Raw genomic sequence first — 26,368 nt, 5'->3', positions numbered from 1 at the left:
TTAACATTTCTTAACAATAAGAGGACCAACTGTAGTGGTTATTGTGGAACTGTTGGAAGTCATTTTTAAAGTGCTTGTCAAACTTCTTTTTGAATCCCAGTTAAACTAAAAAAAAAAGAAGAAAAAAAAAGTCTTCATTCAAACAAACCATCAGAATGAACTAGTTCAGTAAAGTGAATCGGACGTCCAAACAAGCATCACTTTGTCCATAGCAAACAATGCCAATGTCTTATTTCATTCACCCTGAAATGTTTACATGGAATAAGGTATTTTATAGTCTTCTCAAACCACAGGAGCTTTGGCTACCGTCTTTCAGTGACTGATGCTTCTAATTCAGCGTAAAGAATATTGGGAGTGAAGAAATGTATGCGTTTGGGCACCAGGAAAATGTTCATGGCCCTTTAAAGCTATTATTTTTGAGCATTTCTGTTAGGAATGACACTACAACGACCACCACAAACAACTGCAAAACACATGTGCTTAGAGTTCCTCACCGCACACAAACACACGGATGAGTGATCATGTTCATACAAACACAGTAAGACATAAACAGTGGCCCGTGTGCTTACTGGAACTGACCGCATTAGTGCTTTAGTGCCCATGATATTAGCCTTGTCATTTATTTGTGTCACATGCATGACAAAACGAATCTGAGGCTATTACTGTAAAGACAGATGCTTCCTATCACTTGCAAAGTGTCTATTAAAGAAGAGAATGGTGCCTGGGCTGTGGCCATCGAAGGAAATTCCTAGGGATGTTTTCAATAAGAGCACAAACCTCCTGGCAGCACTGAGGAACCAGGCAAATGAGAACCTGCTGAAACACCACACACACACTCTCTCCTGGCTCAGCAAACAGCTAATTATATGCAAGTGAACATGTTTGAGAGGCACAATGGATTACATTGGTGTAAATAGAAGTTTAGAATCATATAGCATTGACCTAGGGCATATATGTTGTTTTTATGTAAGATGTATATGTGATTGTGTGAGGTTTGTTAATATATTTTTAGCAGATGTGAAATACCGATAAAGCAGTTTCTGTGTGTGATCTGTACCATAAACAGAGGAGCCTTGGTGGCATGTTCCCGCTTATCATCTGACCTGTTGTGTAACTTTGCAGGCTCTCTCATAAGGTCACACTCACAAAAGAACAAAGCAAAATAGATGAAAGAGAAAAAGAACCCCTTTTCTTATGGAAAAAAATATTTTCACAAAAAGGAGTATATATTATATGTGCTACTCCAAACCAGCAGGGAGCGGTAACTTCTACTTGTGTTTCTACCACTACAATTTAAAAGAATAGTTCACCCATAAAAAGTCAATGCACCCTATTTATTTTCTATGCAATGTTATCGATTTCTTTGTAAATAAAGCATCCATGTATGTTTTATTTTTATATTGTGCATATGCATCTTCTAATGAAACAACAGATTTCTCTCTGGCGACATACTGTATGCTGGACTTATGTCTCCTTCATGTGTTATTAGAATTATTGTAAATATGAGTTTCTTCTTTTGTGTGCCATGGAAAAAAGTCATACGGGTTTGGTACAACGTGATGATATAAATGACATTCATGATGAAAGAACTTATTTTTTCAGTGGGTAAACTATCCCTTTAATGGCTAGGCATTCGGTTCCCACAAATTGCACTTTCTTTCCAGCTATACATTATGCATTTTGAGAGTCAGGCTTGAGGGTATGTGTGAGTGCACGTGTGTTTGATTTCCCAAAAGAGTCATGTAGCCGGTGCCATGGGGCTACCTGTAGAATAAAAACATGCTATTGCAACATCTAAATTGCAAGGGTGGCAGGTTTGGTGTGAAGCAAAGATGGATGGCCTGTTAAAACCACTTTACCAGCACAACGTGTAGGTTAATCAACCCTGCAAATACTCATGAAGCATTCTGGTAACTGTAGAACCCTCAGAGCCCAGGTTTACAGTTGCTAATTTTGCTTTCTGTCAGTAGTTCTGACTAGATTTTGTATGAAATGGTCCAATTGAAACAGTAACTCAAACAAGAGCTGCAAGTTAACATGGTTAGAGAGAGGCCTAACACACCAAACAAATACAGACCAACTAACACCTAAATTGCCCAACTATTAATCTGTTGATTTTGGGACATGGAGCATGGACAAGATATATATTTGTCACAGTCATTATCTTTTTATGATTTTGAACTCTGAAAACTGAAAGGGCAGCATCATGTTAAATTCTACTTCATTAACACATATAAATCAACACAGGCTGTCACTAACACACACACACACACACACACACTTGTCCCGCGGAAAAAAAACTCAGTTTCACCCCATCAGGGCTAATGAACGATACCCAAACATAAACATGTGCTCATACACACACCATAGCTATCCCTCAGGACCTTGATGCAGCTCTCAGGAAACAGTAGCTTGGAATGCAAATTGAAACAATCAGCTCACACTCTCGCTGTCAGTCCATTAAACTGGGTCTCATTTATGATTAAATGCGATTAAATGTTCTTAGCTATGCATGTACAAAAGTTATAGTGTGACATTTTCACCAGATTCAGAACAGGTGCATGCACACATACATTCTCTATTCTCATTCTAATGAATCCAGATTATTCTTAAGTACGTAGCTTCAGTTAGTAATTGGCATAATACACTCTCTTATTTATATATATTCAACTTGTGGATCAAGAACGATGTAGTTACTGACCAGGAGTTTTTCGTACATGTGGTTTGAAGTGTTATCCTAAGTTAACCCTAAAAAACATTAAATAAATGTAATTGCATTGGTGATGATTCATGATTTCATGAAAATAATGCTTTTTATTAGGAATAAATTTGTCACACAGACAAAGGAACATGCACGCACACACACAGGTGCACACAGAAAATTAATGAAAGTGATGTGTTCTCAGTCGTGGGAAAAGCTCTTAGGATCATCTAGTTTTACTGCCATCTGGGGGAGTTTGTGTGTGCGTTCGTTTTGTATGTGGAGCTGGACCTATTTCTAATCAGTGTCAACTGACCTCATCTTCATGCTGTTACGAGTGTTTAAATGTGTGATGGTTACGATTTGTGTGACTCACCAGCTCCAAAAGCGAAAAAGAAGCTCTGGGTTGGATTTCTCTGAAGGAGGGCAGAGACACGGCGGGCCATTCGCTCGTTGCGTTTGTAAATGAGCTCCTGCCGCAGGTAACTGTCAATCTGCTGTGCCGTCAGACGCTCGTGAGCTGGCAGGGAACTGTTGATGAAATGTGGAAGCTAAGACAGAAAAAGAAAGAGAGAAACGTTACTAATAGCCTGGCATGAATCTGAATCTGTGTGTGAGTGAGAAACTGGGCAGCTGAGACATTTATGACACTTTGTGGAACGTTACAGCCCCACACTCAAAATAATAATAGCGATGTTTGTAGTGCAATATTGATTATTATCTCAAATTGTTCTAATTTTTAGAGATGTTTGATCTCCACAGCACTTCAAAGGAGTGAAACTTGATTTCATCGAGTCTTCAGTCAGTGATTTTTACACCAAGTGCATTGTGACATTGTTAGGAAAATTGTCTTGATTCAGTTTCTTTTAATTGTCTTGATTTTAAGGTTTTAGAATAAATAAAAAAAATAATAATAATACATACACCTTTTGTATGACAGCCCATTCTAGCCTTGTTGTGAGGCAGATTACAATAAATGTTATACTTTAAAACATTGTATGATGTACAAAGTTGCAATTCTGAGATATAAAGGTGCAATTACAAGAACTGAAGTCTCAATTACAAGGAGTTGCAAGACAAAAGATATACCCAATTACCTTTTTATTTTTTGTACTTGGGCTTCTATGTGTTTGGAATCCATCTTTGGAATTGGAAAAGTGTGTTTAGATATTTGAAAGAGAGCAGGACGTTAGAGAAATATATGGTTATGGAGCTCAGTTCTGTACCTTTCCCTCTAATTGATGGTCGGAAACACAGCGCTTCCCATGTCTTGACCAGCTATACATACACCAGAGATGGGGGGGGGGGGGGTAATGGATAATGGATAATGGATAATGGTACAGGGATGGAGGAAGCGAGAGAGACTTAAAAGGGAAACTGTGAGGTGGCCTCTTGTTAGAATCCAGAGCTCTAGAACGTCTAAATACTATGTATGTGTGTCTATTTATCCATATGCTCCACTAATGAGAGAACAGTTTGGAAATGGGGAGGCAGAAGGGGTAAATATGGCTGTACACGTGTGTTTATCTGAGAGATTCCTGCATGAGCTGTGCACTAAAGAACTGAAGTGCAGTGGAGCAGAAAGCCATACGTTTGGCTCCACTGTGTGTTTGTGTGTGTTTTCAGACACTGATAGATGAACTGCTGTACCCCTGTAAGCATCCAAACCACTTTTACAGAAGGCTTTTCCCGTAATGCCCTCTTACACTGCCCCCACCTCATATAACACACATTATAGAGAGCCTTCAGTCTGGTCTGTAGAGAAGCTGGAGAATCGACAGTTAAAACTGGGACATATTTATTTATGTGTTATTAATGATATATGTAGATGTTTTCCATAAATACATTTTCATGTGCTATTTATTTAACTATTTGCTCTGAAATAATTAGCTAGATATGGCTCTTGGGTAGAGTTAGTGTAGAACAAAACTAGCTTGCAGAGCCTGAAACAAATCATTACCAAAATAAAGAAAAAAATACAAAAAAGTTATGAAAACGTCAGAAGAAACCTGACTTTTAGTGTCCACATTGTCCTTGAATGCAGTTTAGTTTGCTGGCTTTAGTGAAAAGACTTAAACAGAAGACTCGACTCAAGCTCTAAGTCAAGTACTACATCATTTTCGCATGAAGTACTGGAGCAGAAATAGAGAGAGGACGAGGAAGAGAGGCATAAAGCAGTGAAAGACAAAGCACAGATACCTTATCATGCAGTAGAGCCATTAGCTGCCCTGCGTCTGACCTTTGCAGGAAATGTGGAACAACAGAAATACATTTCCTCTCTTACTGTTCCCTCTGAGTTTTCCAGAAATGTTAATTCTCTCTCTCTCTCCCACTATGTGTGTGTGCTTTAATCTTTAAGCGTGTTTCAGGGTGACTTGGAGAATTATAGGCCATCCATCAGAAGGAACCTGCTGCTGCTCAAACTTTAAGTTCATAACGACCCTAATACATCACATGCATGCATACACACACATACTCACATGATGCATAGAACAGGACCAGGCTGTGTTTTTGTGTGTATACCTGGGATGTGTCATGATTGAAGATAATGGAGTTGAGGTCTCCACAGTTGTAGTGTGTGATGAGGTCCTCAGTAGTGAAGGCGTCCTGTAAAATGCCCGCACGCAGACTCTCGTGCTGCAGTAGAGTCTGGTTCAGAGCAAACAACACCTGCAGACACACACAGAGAGAGAGAGGGTCAGTTTGTCATTCTGAACACATAAAATACACAAGTGTAGTCATTCTCATCCCCACAGACAACTTATGTCACGTCGGACATAATGTGTTCACAAATGCACTCTTTAGTTATTCACAAACTGTAAACATAGTCCATCATTTTTCCTTTTAGGGCCTCCCAAATATTGTGCTAGTGTATGACCAGGTACAACCACGTTTCTAGGGAAACAGGTATGAGAGAGAGAGAGAGAGAGAGACAAAAAAGACAGGGAGTGCCCCTTTAAAACAGCTCTATCTCTAGGGTCCAAGGGCCATAAATTTACAGCCCCCATTAACATAAAAAGTAAACCCTCTTTAGAGAAAATCTACGGTGTGCAACAGCCATAGACCACAGCGAAAATGTTGCTGTCCCTGAACTTCACACTCCCGCCCACTCTGCTCTCACGCCACGCCTGACTTGCTGACTTGCTCGACCCCGGCTGTCAATCAAAGTTAAGCATTTTGACAGCAAAGCCTGTTGAAGATGGGGGGGGGGGGGTATTTTTTCTGTTATTTTGCATTGAAACGTAGACTGAATTTCACACAGTCATGCATTCTGCTGGCTAACACGTTCATACCCGATCATGTGTGGTCAGTTGATTTGTGTACTTCTCTGTTCTGGCTGGGACGTGTCAGGCTAATTGCCTTGGAGATTTACAGGGAGGGTTTGTGAGCGTGTGACAGAAATACTGTAATGAAAATGGTCTATGAAGGCAGTGATGCTGATTGATTTATATACTAGCTTAAAGGCTACAGAATATTTAGTCCCTGCCTCATGCAGAAAGGTTAGAAATGAGAGTCTGTGCTGTTTTATCGCTGGGAATGAAATACAGATTGCTGTTTTGCTGACTAGTCCAGTGTGCTTTGCCTACAATGTGAGATCGCCAACAGCAAACCAGGCTTAACATCACTCTATGTTTAAACATTTTAGAATAGCCTATAAAATAGCCTATAAAAGCTTGTTGTTCTCAAAACTTCTACACATCAGTTCTTGTCCTCTCTCCATGAATCTGTGAATTACACTCGGTGAGAAGTAAAAAAACAATGGCCAAAAAGTTTTATTTTAATTATATGATTTTATTGAAACATACCTATCTACCTCTCTGTCAGTGATACAAAGCTACATTATCATTTTATCTCATCAACAAACATACATGGCAACATTTTTTATGCCTCTTCTGTAGATTTCTGTAATAAATAGCATTTGAACGTATTACATCTTACTATTCTTTTATATTTCTCATGAAAAAAAAATATTAATAATTTTCAATGTAGTAAGCTACTTTTGCTTATGCTACTTTCTCACCTTAACTAATTATTCTGTAGAATAGTTTTTATTTATCTCATCTACCTTTTTGAGCAGGGTTATTTCAGTATTTATATTCTGTTATAGTATTTTATAATATTTTAATTAGCGTTTTATATAATTTTAGTTTACATTAAATTTAGTTTAAGTTTTAACAAGTTGCAATTAGCAAATTACTGTTTTGTGATTTTTATTAGTTCTTGTTTTATTAAATTATTTCTATACCATTTGTTTTATTTTATATATACAGTATTGTATATATATACAGTATTAAGTTTGAGATTTCATCTAACAGTATATATTTATTTATATATATATATATATATATATATATATATATATATATATATAAATATATATATATATATATATATATATATATATATATATATATATATATATATATATATATATATATATATATAGGAATTCTTTTTTTTTTTTTCATTGCAGCTGAATTGCGGATAAACTATTTATTTTTATTTGTACTAGCTTTCCCAGCGCTAGCAGAGCATGATGTTAGTGGGGGTTTGGGGATACTACTTAATCTGTTAAACGTTTTTTTAAACAATCTATTTTCAGCCTAGTGCTGTGCAGATCTTTGTCACGCTTCCAGTGTGGTAATCCCAAAATGGACCATGATCAAACCAGCACCAGATCAGCACGAATGTACTCCATCTCTCACACTTCACATCCAGCCAGCTCTCTGTGCTCTGAGCCGGCCCCCTGCCGGCCTTGTAATCGGCCTTGTATTGCAATATTGCGTGTGTTATTTTATTGTCTTCATATTTTATGTTGTCATGTCATGTCGGGGTGTTGTCCTCCTGTACAGATGTGCTCTGGCTCCACGGTATGTGCCCACACATGGGAGCTTTATAGTGATGCCAGCTGCTGCAGCGGCCATGGCACGCTCAGATTAGGAGACGGATGTCTGACCCATCTGCCAAAAATGAGGAGTTTCCCTTAACCTTGAGCACAATACATGTGAGAAATAGAGAGATGAAAGAATGACTCAGATGTGATATATAGAGGGGTTAAAGGATGGGACGGTGAGGATGAGAGCGAACCAGGAAAGAGAATTGGATCATTCTGTGCTTTTTTGCCATTCATCTGATGGACAGAGTGCAGAGAGAGCACAGACATTAAGGTCTGTGTGTCTGTGGGATGAAGGATGGCTAAAGTGTGTGAGAATGTTCCAATTGTTGAAGTGTGGACACCCTTTAATATCCATTGTGCTAAACAAAAGCAAGCGTTTTCTCCCTGGTACTGGAGATTTCACAGGGCGGAAAGGAGTGCGATCTACCCAGATGGACTCTTATGTGTTTCTGAAAGGTTTATTTGGGAGATACAGTGGTGAGTTTTCCTTCTTTTTGTGATCTGTACCCTCGAGATGGATCTTAATACCAGATGTAACCGGGGCCACAGTCTCAGAAACCCCTTTGCAAACGAGAAAGTTTGGAGAACCCAGCCTGCTTCTGGAACATCTAACCTTCTCCCAAGCATTGCATTCCAAAACTTCATTAGCGGTTTGGAGAGAATAAATAGAGAAAAGGTCCAAGTGAGGGAGGGAAACACAAAAGAAGAGAATGTTAATTCCCATATAATGTTCCCAAATGAGAGGAGGAAAAAGAAACATGCTATTTCATTGACATATGTGAGTATGGTAACAGTTGATTTCTTGTTTATTCATGATAGTGGGCTTCTTTTTCCAGTTCAGCTGGTGCAGATCTTCTATGCGCCTGACATCACCCTCACACCTCCATTTCTTTGTTTCTCTTTTTTCATTCAACTCTCCAGCATTCACTTGATTTTCTACATTGTTGTTTATGGAAAGTTCTGAGGTAGAACAGAGGGATGGATGGAAAGAGGATGGCAAAATAAATAATAGCTGGCTGCAAACGCATGTGCACCACAGCTGGAAGTGATTTCGTCTTTTTTAGAGTGGTCAGAGGCATTGTGGGAAAAATCCAGATGGGCACAGGTGCAGCTGGTGGGCAGTGTGAGCCAAAATCAGTAGTCGAGCACAGCTGACCACTTCAAACCAGCATCCCGTGGATGACACTTGCTCTTATTGGTCATTAATTAGAGGTTGTTTTCTCTTTTTTTTTTTGCCATTTCTTCCCCTGCACTTTGTTTCTTGCTCTTGACTATCCCCTACATACCACAGAAAAATTGTGGATTCGCTTGGGATAACTCAAAACATATACATGGCATGCTTTCTGGACCAATGTTTCTTTGTTGCTACCTTGCATACTAATTTTACATACTTGTCTTTTCTTTTAGTCCAGGAATCTGTGAATTACAGCCAAGAGAAGTTTGGTTGCACATTGATGCTGTTTGGTTTTCCAAACCATCCTGGCTTGCTAGACAAATCTCTACATCTCTGTGTCTAATCTCTCCATGCAGTCGTCTCCATCCTGTTAGTCTCTATGTCTTGAACCCGCTGTCATCCTGCAGTGACCATCTGTGTCTGTTTAATAAGATCCTGGAGAGAGTTTCACTTTTCCTGACTTTTATTTTCCCTCTCACACCCTCTCTCTCTGCTTGCACTTGTCCGAAAACAAACTCCAATGCCATTTGACTTGGCAGCCCCAGTAGTAGAGTCTTCAACATTTCTTTACCTCCAAACAAAAAAAGCAAATGAGACGAAAGAGCAGGAAAATAATCAATCATTTATGTGCTGTGAGGAGAAAAAGTGGGACATTACTAGACAGTATGAAACGTACAGAGCAAGTGAAAGGGTACACCAGCGAGAAACAGGAAAACCAGACCGGTCTCTAGGAGCTGAGGGAAAGATGGAATGGAGGGATGAATAAACAGAGTGGGAGAGGAGCATTGTCGAGAGGGGTCAGAGGTCAAATAAAACTCAGCCTCCTGAAAGCCCACCGCTCTGAACAAACATGCCAGTAGAGATGAGCTAAGCTGCATGGGGCTTCAGGACATTTATTAAACCCTGTGTGTGACGGGGGTCAGGTTTTTGCTTGCCTTGTAGAGGAGGAGGTTTTTTTTTCTAAATGACGTTACAATTTTAAACATGCAATGCTTGTTTTTAATTTACTGGTTCGGACAGGAATGGGATCTATGTATCTCTGGGGATGTGTTTCTATGGATGCATACATCATGAAACCCTTTGAAATAAATAGAGATGTATACAGGTAACACCATAATATGATATAACACACTACCATTCAAAAGTATGGGGATTTTTTTTTTTTAAGAAGTCTCTTATACTCACCAAGGCTGCATTTATTTGAGAAAGAAAAAAACACAGGAAAAAGAGTAACTTGTAAAAATGTTATTACAATTAAACATTTTAATTCATTTTAACATTTTAATTTATATCTGTGATGCGAAGCTGAATTTTTAGAAGTCATTACTCCAGTCTTCAGTGTTACATGATGCTTCAGAAATCATTCTAATATATATATAGTTAGGGGAAAGAAAGTATCATTTAGTCAGTATATACACAATAGAAGGCAATGGAAAATCCCAACTATGTGTCTGTGTCTGTCTGAGTGTCTGTACTGCACTCTTGCATTGATCTTTCACATTCTAAGTATAGCGGCCCCTCCCACTGGGAGAGATAACTGACTCCCACTACTCTTTATCAGACCTTGGGGCGTCTGATTGCATCTAAACCATATGATGCTCATTCCTGGGCAGAGCGAAAGAATAAGACAAAAAAAGACTGATCGTTCTTCCAACTTTTCTCTTATCTACAGAACAGGTTTTCATCTGTTTAATGCCCTCAGACAGAGTAATTCTCCTTGAGTGATTTGTAGTGTTCACAAACTCTTGCTGGAGGGTGTGCTGAAACATGAGTGTGACCCATGAGTTTTAAAATAAATGTGCTAAGGAAACTGGTACAAAGACTCCTACTGCTGCCTTTCATTCAGTCATACAGACAGACCAGGTGTGTGTGTGTGTGTGTGTTTGAGAGAGACTAAATGAGAAGCAGACAGTGACAGTGTGTCATGTTCTCCTGCTCAGAGTCACAGAAGAGATCTGGAGAACAGCTGGCCCGCTCCTCACCCAAACCTGCAGACTTATCAACATCACGTCCTCTTTCTCGCTCGCTCTCTCTCACTCGGTTTGTCTCAACGATTCATCCTCATCATAATGTTTATTCTCCTTTCATTTAATCCCTGCCCTTCCTGTGCAATTTTCCTTTCATGTGCGTGTGTGTGTGTGTCCACTAATGTTGTCCGAATCTTAGTGTGTGTGTGTGCATGTGTGTGTGTGTGTGTGTGTGTAGTCAACATGTAGGTGTATTCCATGCGTGCTGTTTGGCGTTTACGTTACTTTGAGGTTGGAAGGTATTTTTTGTCTTGGCAAAAATGCCATAAAATGTCACTTTGGTTTTTGGCTAAAAGAGAAAACAGGCGAAATAGCTGAACGGAAACCATTACTTCATTAAATAACATAATCATTAAAGTGCTGGTTCACCCAAAAATGGGAATTTGGTCATCAATTACTCACCATCTTGTTGTTCCAAACTCATAAGAACACAAATATACTTAAATGAAACTTGAGAGATTCCTGTCCCTTCCATTGAAAGTCCATTCACCCAATACTTACAAGATTCACCCAATACTTACATTCATAAAACTTTTTACTTTGTGTTTTTATAAACTTAAAAAAAAAAAAAAATTATAGTCAATGTTGTGGGTGAATGAACTTTAAATTTATGGATGGAAAACAACAAATACACTTTAGCTACTTTGTTACCAATTATGTTTTGTTAAAAAAAAAAAAAAATCTTTAATTAATGTGAGTAAATGATGACATTTCTTTTTTAAACTAACCCTTTTAAAAAGATCATGTTGCAAAGCAGCATTCATAAGAAATGATCCAGATGTTGTTTATTATTATTATTTATGCATATTTATTTATATAGATTTTTTGATATTTCAAACAAAGATAATTTTAAAATAATATTTTATCAACCAACTAAAAGGAACCTCTTTTCCAGTAAATGCTTTGAAAATCACAACCAGTCAGAATTTATTAGATCTTTATTGTACATTTATTTGGAGCAGGATTGTGGACCAATGAGATTTCACTGTGGGCGGAGTTACTTAGTATTACAAAAATAGAAACCAGGTGACCAACAAAAGATTTTGTTGCATGTCATGGATGCAGCTGGTAAGGATAAACTCAGATTTATCTGAAGACAGAGGGTTTGTTGCTTGGTTAGAGCACAGCTTAAGATTGAATAGCTATGGATGTGACTTTGTGTCATACTATGTGCAGAAATGACGCACTAATGCAGTCTAAGCCCAAACAAACATAGCATTTCACGGCAAATCTTTGCAGAAAAGTCCAATTTCACACATGGACTGTGCCAGCACTGCCTGCAGGCCACAGTCTCGCAGACTAGAAGAGAACCAGAGGAAATGTGCTAGTGTGTGTGTTTGGCTAATAGCAGGCATGCGCTGACTTGACTGTGTCCTGTGTGTATGGTACATGTGACCTGTTGACATAAAACATGGAAGTGTGTGTGCTGTCATATCAGGAGCGTTAACTTTTGTTGAATGGATTTGAGTGTGTGTGTACAAAGGCAACTGCACTCATCCGAAGAGGTCAGCCTTAACCGTCAATTTCAATGTAGTATTCCATTAAAACACAAAAGGTTCCTGTCAGCACCTGTGCACACACTGCAACAAGAACAAGCTGTCTGAGCCTGAGCAGATATTGATGGAGCTTGCACAGACGCACCGTGTGATTCTGTGGAGGAGCCAGCGCTCTCTCACTGCTTGCTGCAGTCAGAGTCTGAAACCAGAATGGAGTGACACTTTTTTCTTTATGGAAAATATGTATAGAGGGCTTGAGCACTCTTACGTCATCCATTTCTCGTGCTTTCACTCTGTTCTTGGCTCTAAGCATACCAGAACCCACAAGCTCTGTGTAATATATGTATTTATACAGATGTATGAACACCAATAAAATTATTTATATATGAATGTGAGAAAAGAATAGTTCAAGCAGAAATTATTTTATTTTGTTTAGAAATTTTATTTTATAATAAAAGGAATATTTTGCATAGATTTATTTAAAGTTAATAGTCTGTCCAAAAATATTAGTTTTTTTATTTTAATTTTATGTAATTATTTAAATCAATTTTGTTTTGTAAAAAGAATATTAGTTTGTTTATTTATTTTGTACAGTAAATAGTTTGCCTGGAAATTAAAATTAACACCTATTTTATTTTATTCCTAAATAGAGTGATCAGGTCCCATAAATTACCGATATAAAACCTGGGAAACACCAACTTCACTATTCAAGATGTTCATAAATCTGCCAAATAATATTTAGCTTTAAATCTATTAATGAAATTTGCGAGGCATAGGATAAGGTTTATAGTAAATAATGTTTGTGTGTGAGGTGCATGCTGGCTCGGGCCGCCCTCAGACAAAGCCCAGGTTTCTTTCAGAGCATCAGAATACATCATGTCAGCTCTTTCCCTCTCCTCCACACCCATCACTACACAGAGCGAGGGAGAGGAGAGTGTGAATTAGAAGCAGATGAAGACAGGGGGTCACAGCCAGTGTTTCGGCAGGAACAAGCATTTTTACTCTCTCAGAGACCCACATCCCAGAAGAACACATCCACTACGCACACACATACAGAAATAGACACACACACACACACATAGATAGACAGTGCTTACATTTCTGCATCTGGCTGGATCCTTATCTTAACCTGTGCATGACACAGAGAGAGAGGAAAATGGAAAGAGGGTTAAGACAGACATAGATAGACAGATGTCAGGATGAACTCAAGGAAAAGAGACAGAAACAGCCAAGGTATGGAGCCATGCAGACAGACCCACACACACACACACACAAACAGAGCACCTCTGACTATGTGCTGGTCTTAATTAGAAATTATTATCTAGCTCTTTTCCCCTCTATTTCTCCCTCTCTATCTCCTTTTTTCTTTTTAAGTCTCTCTCTCTCTTTCTCTCTCTATCTCACTCATACTTTCTCTTTTGGGCATGCCCAAGTATCCAAGCCAAAGAGACGTTTATTATTTTACAAGAATGTTCCACAGGTGAGGGCAAGGCCAATTTGTTAATAAGCAACTGGGCAACTTGCAAAGCTAAACACGCCAAACTGCAGAAATCAGCTTTATTTGCATTTATTTATGCCTTAATTCATTTTAGTCTTCATTAGCCTGTCACCACATTATTTATTTGTATATTTATGTTTTTTAATTATTATGTAAATGCTTTACTTTGAGAATGATGCAATGTCATATTCAGGGTTTAGTTACTGTTATGGCTCCCCATTGGGCTTTAGATAAAGTTAGGACAGTGATGTAAGTGGCACAAATTGTATGAATTTATGCTAGTGACTTTGTTAAAGGAATAGAATATTAAAATATTCAAATTCTGTCATTTCCTCAAATTCATGTCATCCCAAACCCGCATTACTTTTTCCTTTAATGGAATACAAAAGTATTTCCATCTTCCATTAAGTGAAATCATACAATGTCCAGCAACATGAGGATGAGTAAATGTGGCATACACTACCATCCAAAAGTTTTTTTTTTTTTTTACTTTTAATATAAATTAATACTTTCAGCAAGAAAGCAGTAAATTGATTTTAAAATATTCTATTTCAAACAATTGATATATTCTGTTTTCATCCATCAAAAAAGCCAGAAAAAAATTTATTAATTTCCACAAAAAGTTTCCAGTTTCTTGAGCATCAGATCATCATATTAGAATGATTTCTGAAGGATCACTGATAGCTAGGGTAAGGGCTGCTGAAAATTCAGCTTTGCCTACACAGGAATAAATTACATTTAATTATATATTTAAAAAAAAAAGTTCTGATAATATTTCACAATATTGTTGTTTTTATTGTATTTTGGATCAAATAAATCCAGCATAAGAGACTTCTTTCATAAACAATAAAATGTCTTACTGACCTAAACGTTTGAATGCTGCTGTATGTTACAATTTATATTTTTGGATGAACTGTTCTTTTTAATGCATAAGGTATGGTGGTAAACTGTGCGACATTTTGTTCGTATCTGTAATTCTACTTGAACTTTATAGGCGCTTTCCAGCATAATTAACAGCTTTCATATCATTCACATGATGTGTTTAGTTTTGGGCAGTCCAACAGCTTAAAGCTGATTTCATTTCTCTTGTATATTTACAGCTGCAGTTGTTTTCCCTCAAAGTTTTATTGTTGTGTTGTATGTTTGTAGTTGTGTGTATGTTTTTATGGTGGTTTGTGTACATGTGTGTGTCTGTTTGTTTGCCTCCCAGTAGTAGCATGCATTTGGCAACCTTTTGCTGAGATTACAAAAACATTTGGTTTACTTAATTCTGTTTCCGTTTATGTGTGCATGTTTCATTTGTGGTTATGTGCTTTGAAAAACAATCATTTTATTATTTCATTAGAACTTTTAATAATGCAAAGCATTTGGAAGAACAGTGATCTGGGATTTGAACTGAAAATAAAGGCCTTTTTTGACTTGAGGACATGATGGGCCAGTGACCAATCACAAACAAATCTCTGGCCCAGCAAACTAAACCCTTGGAAATCAAAAACTAAGTTTTTTTGCAACATGCATAAACAAAGGTTGGGTCATGTGCTTCTGTAATCCTGATAAATAAGCAATATTCATTGATAATCATCTGTGCTGCACGGAGCATACAAAAACACTGCACACACATGTGCTTACTCACTTTTGTGGCATAGATTTTAATTGCAAAACCCTAAAACAATGGTTTATTTCATGGGAAACCTTCAGAAATGTACAGAGCATTTCTGATGTTGATAGAACAGCAGGGAGAGGGAAAGTGCTGCACCATATTTTAACCAATGAAACCAAAGATTCCATGGCAATGCACACATACATGCTCACAACTGTACTCTGGAAACCAGAGTCTTTCTTAGAGTCATGACTTTTTATTGAAATGATGATTTGGTCATATTTAAAATAGCGGTGGTTGGTAAAATGATGATTTTTTTTTTACTTCTAGTATGATACACAGGAAAAAAAAACATTATATATGTACACACACACACACAGTGGTTGCTAGGGTGTTCTGTGTGCCTTCTAGTTAGCTGGTTACTGGGTTAAGTCAAAAGAGTTCACTTCCATGTCTCTGTGATATAATGGACCCCAGATTTAGCTTGGGACCAATGGATTTTTCCACTCGTTTAATTGTCTGTCAGGCAAAAATCGGATTGCTTAGAAAAGTAATAGCAAACCTCTCCTCAACAAACCACATAATTTGAGATATTATTCACGTCTGTAGCACAAACTCAGAGATGAATCCAAATCCCAAACTTTAAGTACTACTAATGATGATTGCCTTAGCAAGCACCACTTTTTAGAAGCGTGATCCCATTTAATCTTGAAAACATTTTAACTGTAACAGATGGATTCATCCCTGTGGGAAATATTGCCATTAATGTGTATCAGTCCTGTTTATAAAGTTTAATAACTTTTGATGGAGCAGGTGAGGAACAGGGTGATTTTGTGCTAAACGTTACTTCTGCTGGACCAGCTGTGAGCAGTAAATCTAGCGGTGCCGCCAGGCGGATCTCAGCCGATTTAATGCAATGAGTCGTCCTTTCCTGCTCTGGACAATGCTGACTCCCATCATATTTAGGGCTGTGCTGAGGCCTCAGGGGGACACATACAATGGAGCTCTTTTATTGGACTCTCAACTACTGTTTTCTCACTCTCTGTTTCTTTACCTCTCTGATTTTGTTCATACATTTGAGTGGGGCCGCTCTGTTTAAGAGCAGAGAACATGGGTAAAGCTGGTTTAAAGTCTCCTGTTTCTGCAATAGATGGTGCTGATTAAGTCTTTAGGGGACCAAGCAGACTCTTTTGCAGCTGTTGGAGGTGTGTAAGAGAGCACACATGTGTAAGAGGATCTTATGTAGCAAGGCATTGTGGGGCACAGGCAAGGATGTAGTTATCATTATAAACAGAGAGAATAAACCAGAAATGTCCTTATGTAATAAGATACTATTTATAGCAGCTATGTTTTGCTTTGATGCAGTACCAATGAAAAGTACTAACATCATCTGATAAATATTTATGAGCCAGGCTGATGAGGTACATAAAATGTCCTGGTTTATCAATCTTTTTTTTCAGTAGTTTATTGTAGTACAGTTCAGGGCACGAGAAATTGCTAGAGAACTTAAAATTATCTCACCTGTCTTGGCAAGTATTCTCATAAACACAGTCGGTTATGTCTTTAGTGAATGTAAACAGTGGAGAAACAAATGGTGGGGGTGTCTTAAAGGGACAACAGCCTATAAATACCTGCTTTCTGTGTACCTTAATGTTTATTAAAAACAGCCAAACACTTTAACAAAGATTCATCTGTCTTAATTTAATCTATCGAATTATACAGTGAACACTATGCAGTGTTATTTTACACTTAATTATTACATTTCTGTGCCTCAAAACTAATTTTAGACCTTGTAGCTTTGTCATATTTTATCTATGCTTGTAATTTGTTTGTTTGTTTATATTTTATTTCAGATGGTTCACTTGTCTTTAATAATATATGACCTTTATTAGTAATGCTATTAGTTTTAGCTGTGGTATCATATAAGTGCTTGAAGTGTTGTCTAAATAGGCTAATAATAAAATACTTTTTTTTTTTTTTGCTCATCCAAAAATTATCCAAAAGACCATAATATGATACAACCTATAAGATTTTGATTTGTTGCACCTTATGTTATTTGAAGAAAAAAATCAGTCGCACAAGTTTTTGATCATGCTGTTTTATCTGCAGTAAAGTTCAACCAAAACCTTTTTTTATTCTGGCTAGTTAAATTAATTTTGGGCTACCAAAATCTGAAGAATTCCTACCTGAAGGGCTACCAACAGGGATTTTTAAATGCCTTATCTGACATGCGTTCACATATATCCTGCCTCAGATTGGCCGTTCTGTGACCCTACAGCTATCTGTTGTTCAGATCTCTCTGTGGGCTTAAGCTACTGTCTGGTTTGGCAACGCCCCAGGTCATTTAATCTTTCCTCGCCCAATCTTTCTGTATCTTTGTCACTCTCACATATTTTAACACAGTGACTTTCATTCACTCACTAACCACGTGGCATTCATGCATATAATCTGTGTGCAAAAATCTCCACACAGAATGATTAATCAATAATAAAATTGAGAATCAACTCAAACACAAATCACACAAACAGACACACAGACAGTTAGAAGATTTCTGAAGGGTCATGTGACACTGAAGACTGGAGTAACGGATGATGAAAATTCAACTTTGTCAAAACAGGAATAAATTACATTTAAAAAAAAAAAAAAATACAGCAATTTCGAATAAACAGTAAAAAAATGTACCCGACCCCAAGCTTTTGCATGGTACTGAGCGTTTTTGTATATTTATATAATTTAAGTGTATGTGTGTGTGTGCTATTAATCTTGGATACACTCTGATTAAATTGCAGTGTTGATGGTGGTACAACTACCAAGAATGCATCTTTTAGCATTGTGCAGAAATGCATGCTTGTATGTACCTGGTCTAATTCTGGCAGAAATGTAGTTTGAGAACCGAATTTTGCAGACACAAGAACACATGAATGCAATTATTTGTGAATGAGACTCATATGAATGGTGAATATCAATGACTCTGACATTGGCAAAGCCTCAAACTCAATTTTCTTTGTCAGTGTGTGTATCTGACTCAAAGCTCTGTTTCACCCAAACCTCAGCACCCAGTCACTTCTCATCAAACTTTTGCTTTTTGAAATTAATATTAGAATTAAAATAGACATTGGACTCAGATGATTAAAGTCTTGGTGTCTGGATGTGTTTGGCCTTTTCCATCAAAATTTTCTTTTCTTCAAAAGTTTTCTTCAAAAACATCTAACAATAAAAACTGCCAGAAGCACTTAACTTAAGAGGAATGTGTTTTTGTTTATGTGTTTGAAAAGAGAGCCATAGCAGCTCCCATCTTTCACTCGAGCCACTGCTCTTGTTTCATTTAGGAACAGATGCTCCGGGTGACTGGTTGTGGTTTTGGTATCTTTTGGCTTTTGTGTGCACTGTGCCTCCTAGACACAAACTAACCACATTTTTAGCACTGTGTGCACACACGTCAGCCGGTGCCTTTTATACATAATAGGAATGGCAGGACGAAGAAGAACTATTTCAGCAAAAATAAGCAGTAAGTTCACCGCAAACATAGACACACTCATACTCTTGGCTATGTGAGGAAATGCTTCATTTTCAGGGCGTTTCAAGGCAGACAGGGAATTGTTCACCCCATAAACATAATGTGCAACCAGAATCCCTGAGTAGGGAAGATGAGCTCTTTGGGCTATTTGAGGTCACACCAGACCCATACACTGCTGACGCCTACAGGGGATATTAAAGGTGTCAGTTAGACAGACACAAGACACACATAATTAAGTCCGGTTTGTGGGCAGTCTGACAAGGCCCACGAGTCAAAACACAGCTTTAAATGTAGCCTTGCAAAACATCTTCAGAGAACATTTAAACATTACATCTCTATCCATTTAAACAAACTCAAAACAGCTTTACAGTGTGGAAACAGAGCCCACACATCTAGAACACAGAACTGGATCAAATGCCTGGGTTATACAGTAAAGCTTAGCTGAGATATGATGCTGGTTTGGTTGATGGGTTTGGGATGGGGTGATTTTAGGTGGTGTAGGAAAACATTATATATCAATTAAATTTAATCTATTTAATTACATGATGTGGCAATTTTAATTGAATTAATTAAATTAATTAAATTCGACTGTGAAAATTCCCTCCAAAATATAATCTAAAGCCATTATTGTATTAAATGAGAAAAGTATCAACAAGACGTTACAAAAAAGTAGCTTCATAAATACAATTTGATTCAACATAAACTGTATTACACATAACTATGGAACATAAGAAAATATGTTTTTGAGAAATACAGTGAAAGTCATTGTCATTACAGTCCAACATGTTTTTTTTTTCCAATGAAAAGATACTCCATATATTGATATAAAATAAATACACACATTAATTATGGGTAAAGCATCCACTATTGATTAGATTCTTTTTTTTATTAGTTCTAGTATTGAACTCATCCTCAATTCGGATCATTTTATTTTCATTGAGCTCACTGTACTGCATTCTGGGATCATTCTGACCTCCCTACCTTTATTTCTCCCAGTCTCTCTCTCTCTTCCTTTCTCTCTCCATTTTCACCCGCTCTCATCTGCTTCTCATCCCTTAGTGAAACTGAATCAGGGGAGGGGGGTGTCCTGTATGTCAGTGCTGGACTCTTTTTCCCATGTAGAAGTGGGGGTTATCTATTCCCACAATATGATACAGCTCAGAGTCTCTGATGCGGATAATGAGCCAATAGATACACACGGATCACCAGTCCAAACAGTGGTTTGTCAGTGTAAATGTATGGGCTGCTAGACTTTGTAGAGGGAAATAAAACGAAACAAATGGAGATTTGACAGGGCAGCCTGCCATTTCAAAACACACATATACAGACATTCTTGTAAGGCTGTCAGTGCCTGTTAGGCTTGGCATCCTGATTAGCAGGCGGTTTGGATCTACTTTCAGAAGACCTTCTCCCCCAACTCCTCTCCCATACACAGACAGAGAGTGAGAGAGAAGGATTATGGGAAAGTCTGATGAAAGGCTCAGTCACACTGAAAGGGAGAATATAATATTCTCATATCCTCATTTAATGAAAAATAATCTATTTGTTGCATTTGATTTTTATTATTTATATATATATATATATATATATATATATATATATATATATATATATATATATATATATATATATATATATATATGTATAACAGTTCATTGTGGTTCTCAAATCTAATTTGGTTGAGAACTGTGAGATATTGTACTGGTATCGCTACAGGAACACCCTTTCACCGTTTGTATCACTCCACTTACTGTATTTCAGTTGCCAAAATCCATTAAAATAAAAAAAAATTATAATACTGTTTTTGTGTCACGCAATGTAGTTTTAAGAGTTTTTTACTTGAGAACGTAGTTTTTTAGACTTCAGATATGCGATTTGTTAATAAAGATAGATTGCTTCGACGTTTTCAGGAGCTGTGAGCTCCAGGCCGTCAGCCACCATTCATTGCTCATGAACCCGCCAAGAGCAGCATCACCTCGGCCAGATTTTCTTGAATTTGTCGCTGTTTTGATGTTGGTTAAACATGTTTTGGATAATTCTAACAGGCAGACTTTGGTCTCATTAATCTAAAATCTAAAAGAAACTAATTTGATCCAGAGCAAATAGTTTTGCCTTAGTGCAAAATCTCTCTCTCTCTCTCTCTCTCTCTCTCTCTCTTTTGAATATGCATTTAATTTGGGGCCTTAGGAAAAGTTTTCATATGGTATGCTACAATGCTGTAATGCATAAACTCACATGTAGCATTTAAGATGATTTTAAATAATCATAAATAATCAAAATATTACCACAAAATCATAAAGAATTTTAATATTGGCTGTTTATATTTTATCAGACATTATAACATGGATACAATTATTGATTAATGTCTCAGCAAGAGGTTTTTAATATCAGGGCATTCCTACTTTCAGTTACACAGCTTGAAACAAATTCCTAAGGTACTGGAGTTAATAATGAGTATTTATTTGTGTTTAGGAGTTCTGAGACTTAAGACTAAACCGAAAGATCCCTGTGAGTCATAACATTCACAGTAACATCAGCCTTAAAACTGACCCAGATCACACACACATGCAGCCAGTAATGACAGAGCCTCAACGCAGAGAGAATCAAATGTGCTGATGTTCTCCATCACCACATTAAACATGTTATTACTGCAATAAACAAAAAGGCAAGACCGTTTTCTTTGGATGCATATAGTGTCCTGCAGAGACCAGTCCACTAAAGGTGCTCTTTCTCTCTTTCTCTAACCATCTCCCTTTCCCGTTCCATTTCAGAGGAAAACCACCAGCTCCTTCTTTTCCTCCATGGATAATGTGTTTCAAATGACTCCTTGCATCTCTTTCATGCTTCTTTGTCTCTCTCGAGGGACAGGGTGCCTCTTGAAGGGCTTGTTTGGAGAGGGATGTTTCCTCCTAAGTTTGGCCTGGACCCGTGGCAGGTTCGAGAGGGGCCCCTGCAGGCCTGTATTCTACAGGTTGATGGATGGCTGTTTCACCGTGGACAACTCTAAGGGTTTTGGGGGGCTCTTCTGTTCTGTAATGCCGTAACAGGGCTCATTCACCCCAGAGACGGATGGCACTCCAAACAGAGTGAGCAGCAGGGGACCATGTGGCTTAGTAAGCTAACAAGCTCCTGTGTGCTCTTCTCGCAATTTACGGAGCACTGTCACACTTGACCTCTACACAGTGGGGTCACGGCTTCTGAAGAACGCAAGGTGGGAGGGGGTCTGCATTTAGCCGGTAAAGACATTATGGGATAGAATGCAGACACATGCACAGAAGCCCCCTGGTAGATGGATCTCTTTTTAATCCTTTCTTACATTTTAACCCCTTTCTTAGTTACTTTGGCCCACTGAAGAGGAAAATGTTGTGCTTTAACTAATACAATTAAGCAATGCCTTGGTCATGGGTTCGCATGAACGGATGAAGTGTATATCTTGAATTTAAAGTTGCTTGTATTGTGCAATGCATAATTGTAAAAGTGAACTTGATTAGAAAAAAAATATTTGTAGAAGAATACCTCATAAAATGGCCACAACATCAATATAAAAGGCATGTATGTTTATTACTTTTTGATTTGTTTGTTTATTGTAATAATTACCAGAATCAAGTTTTCCAACAAATAATATAATTCATTAGCTTAACTGTAGAGTTGGTAACAAGTTGGTATACAGTATTAATATAGAATTCACATGTGCACTCAACAGTGTTTGGGTAATTTACATCCTTCCGGGTCATCCAATCAGATTTCCAAGCTGGAACCTATCCATTTGATATGTTTTGGGTTTAAATTACGCTAGCCATAAGTGATATGCTGTTGATTACTGCAGAAAAACATTTGAATACATCTCACCTTGTTAACAGAATCAATATTAATATTTAATATGCTTTTAAACATTAAGTTGACCCTAAACAAAATATCTTTTCTAACAGTGCATATGAATACATTAAAGGGATAGTTCAAGGAAAATTCTGTCATCGTTTACTCCTCATCTCATTCCAAACCTCTGGCATTCTTACTTCTGTGGGACACAAAAGAAATTTTGAAGAATGTTGGTGACTAAACAACTTTGATTCCCATTTATTTCCATTATACAGACAAAAATACAATGGAGGTCAATGGGAACCGAACCAATTTGGTTTTCAACATTCTTCAAAATATTTTTCTTTAAGAAAATAAAATGCAAACAGGTTTGGAATGACATGAGAGTGAGTAAAGATGACAGAATTTTGGGTGAACGATCCCTTTTAGGTATTAATTTTACACACTGACACACATAATGTTAGTCTTGTGGCTATACTTTTGAAATCATGTGTATTTTTAACATTTATCATGGCGCAAAAACTTGCACCTTAGACTTCCATTGTCAACAATGGAATTACTAAAGGGATACTTAGAAACTAAGAGATGAGTCCAAAGTATTTTCTGTTATGGACAGCAAGACACAGATGCTGTTGAGAGAGCTTTACTTATTTTGAACTTAGAACATTCCTTTATCTTCTCCTCTCCAACGTGTATTCAGTCTTATAGTATCTTCTCTGTAGCGACCTGTCTCACCCTCCTCTGACCTGTTTTCAGGAATTTGTTGGGGAATTTTAAGCTGAAGCTACACGTTGTGGCTATATACAGACCAGCTGACACTGAGAGTGTCTTTAGCACACAGATATACAAACACAGTAAATGTTTGTGTGTCCTGATCGGTATAACTGCTTTCCAAAGTTATAGGGACACTGAAGTCATCTCAGGCCTGAAGTCAAATGTGCTGAAATATGTAAATCTTGGGCTGAAAAGCCATAAAATCCCTAATTGCTTCAGCTGGTGGGCCAAACGTGGTACTGTAATAACAGACTCTCTGGAATCACAACAATGTCCTAATACATCTCCACACCCGTGATTTTAAACTCTCAGCTAATTCCTCTCTGCATTATTCCAACAAAAACACATTATACCATTAATTGAACCTCTCCAAGATGTTTTTTGAGCCTTTCAAGTCATTTTTGGCTGCCTTTACATGTAGATCTAATCGAATCCAGCAAGCATAAATAGTGGTAACATTCAGGATTAGTGGACACCAAGGAAAGCTGACGTGTTCGGCACAGTCAGTGATGGTTGGAAAGACCTGTCCCCACTCTGTCGACACTTTCTTCCCATCTCCAGCTCGCCACCGTGCTAAATACCACTCCTGTTAGCAGGCATTAAAAAGCCATTCACACCACAGCCATGTGCTTGAGTTGGCCGCCATAATAACGGCCGTCTGGAAGGTGTCCGTTATACACACAGTCTTTCTCTTGCTCATGTATTTTCTTCTTCTCCCTTAGCTTTTGGCACACCTACAGCAATCAGTCTCTCTGTAGTGGTGCTTTGAAAGCCGTTGCTGGCTAGACATGGTGGATAAAGTCCCTCATGTGGCATTTTTTTTATCATTTTTTTTTTGCTTAAAACATTGAGAAATGGCTGTTATGACTGTTACCTGTGAGAGCCGGAACAGCGAAGCGTGATTTATGCACTTGAAAACGAAAGGATTTGCTAATGCATTTCGATCGAATATCACGGCTAGCCATGGAAAAGCGCTGTCTGGCACGGATGAGTGCCTGAAGCCATATTTTTCACATTAGTGGTTCTGTAAAGTTGCCTTGTGGTGCACATAAGTGCTGGCATCCTGCTCAAGGGACAACCGAGCCTCGCCAGAGCTGTTCTCGTACTGTGATGTCTATCTGACCATCATCATAATCGCTTACACTGTACATGGGTCCTGTGAATGATCCAGTGTTGCAATGGGGGGCGTCTTGGAAAGTTAAGAGCTTGATGGGTGGGATAGAGATGCTGTAGTGCAAGTCTCTTTTTCTCTGTCTACCTCCTCCCTTAGCCAGGTGGTCTGGCCGAAAACTGACAGGGGCATCAAAAACAAATTACCCAGACTGCTTACACACAGGTTTTGCTCTGCCAAGCCAAACTATGCTATCCGAATAGGAGTGCGTGTTCACTCCCACCCGAACCCCCAGCCTCTCTCTTTCTCTGTTTTCAGCTCCCAGCAGAAAGAATGTGAGATGCTACAGTATTATAGCCCTGTTCCCAATATTAGTTCTTCCTCATTTTCATTCATTACTGAAGTTGCCTGAAATTCCCATTTAAAATATGTAAACACAATTAAACTGTATTTATAAAATGTCTTCATTCTATGCTTTTTCTCTGAGGCTCTTACGGAGTTTTCTTTCTTTCTTTTTTTTCTTTCAGCTGCTCACTGATCTGTACTTTAGTCCTGTTTTAGTATTTTTATGTATGTTTTTTTTTAAATACAGATTTTTATTAAATTTTTAAAATGTCAGTTTTTGTTCATTATTTTTGTTTATATTATATATACACACGCAAATATATATATATATCAATGAAAGCTGAAAAATAAAAATAATGAAAAATAAAGATTTCATTTTTATTGCAGTTTACTTTTTAATGTATTAATTTTAGTACATCAGTTTAAACTTACTTGAGTCATTTGCCAAGGCAACATTTCTTATATGTACTTTTTTTTTTTCTTTACGTTTTAGTTAAGAATAACAACACTTGTTTGTTCAGCTCAGGTTTTGTTACAGTTACGGAGAACATCAGGCCTAAAAAAAAAAAAACATACAGACGTGTGCCCTCTCCTACTTTTGAACCAGAAAAGCTGAGATTTCTCTCGCTTGTTTTCTCTCTCTTTTGGTGGGTGTAATTTCAGTTGCCCATCATCATTTCCCATGGTAACGGTTCCTGAGAAGCCAAAGCTGGAATCGTTAAGCAAATTTGATTTCTCAACTCATTTGCCTTCTATAAACGTTGCCATGTGTTTGATATTACATATAAGCTGTTCCAGTGGGTGCAGAGGGAAAGCTGAGAAAGGAGAGAGGTGGAGAACAGGAATCAGAACATTAAATGGCAGGTGAAATTGAGCGAGATCTGAGGTGGAGGAAAAACAGGGAAGATGAGAGGAACGATACGCCAAAACATCTCTTTTCTTAGCTACAAATAGGGAAAAGGGCAAAAGATCTATTCTTTCAATCAGTCGGTTTCATGGATGTTAAACAAGAACATCCAAATGTTGAGAGTTTATTTATTTGTTATTTATTTGATAGGGACAAAGCATGTTGAGTTCAACCAGGAGACAACCGGAAAAGCAGACAAACACCATGTCAAAACTCCACAACTGACTTAAACAATGCAACATTTAATGGTTAACTAGAATCTTTGTAGGGTGAATCCACATTATTTTGTTTCTGAAAAAAAAAATGAAAAAAAAAGATTATAAAAACAAAAGAAGTATTTTACTTAAGGACAGCCTGAAGGTTGGACAGTTTTGTGCAGTTGAAGGGAATGTAAGCAAATAAAATGTGTCAACCAAAGACAGAACTAAAAATCTTTCAGCAAGGACTTAAGGATATAGCTCACCCAAAAATGAAAATTCTTGTACCATTTCTTTACACTCAT

The 26,368-nt window shown here is 37.6% G+C and overlaps 1 protein-coding gene across 1 annotated transcript in view; it reads right to left on the bottom strand.

Moving 5' to 3' along the window:
• Positions 1 to 26,368, bottom strand: part of LOC128018768 (metalloprotease TIKI2-like) — a 52,637-nt gene that overhangs the window by 10,498 nt on the left and 15,771 nt on the right. Inside the window, exons 3-4 of the mRNA XM_052604521.1 lie at positions 5,225 to 5,371; positions 3,078 to 3,252 (exon numbers count right to left, since the gene is read on the bottom strand). Of these exons, the coding sequence (XP_052460481.1) occupies positions 3,078 to 3,252; positions 5,225 to 5,371 (322 nt within the window). The remainder of the gene's footprint in view (positions 1 to 3,077; positions 3,253 to 5,224; positions 5,372 to 26,368) is intronic.

Source organism: Carassius gibelio, chromosome A8, assembly GCF_023724105.1.
Source record: "Carassius gibelio isolate Cgi1373 ecotype wild population from Czech Republic chromosome A8, carGib1.2-hapl.c, whole genome shotgun sequence".
NCBI classification, from domain to species: Eukaryota; Metazoa; Chordata; class Actinopteri; order Cypriniformes; family Cyprinidae; genus Carassius; species Carassius gibelio.
The sequence above is the reverse complement of the archived record's forward strand: the minus strand, read 5'-3'. Positions and strand labels throughout refer to the sequence as shown.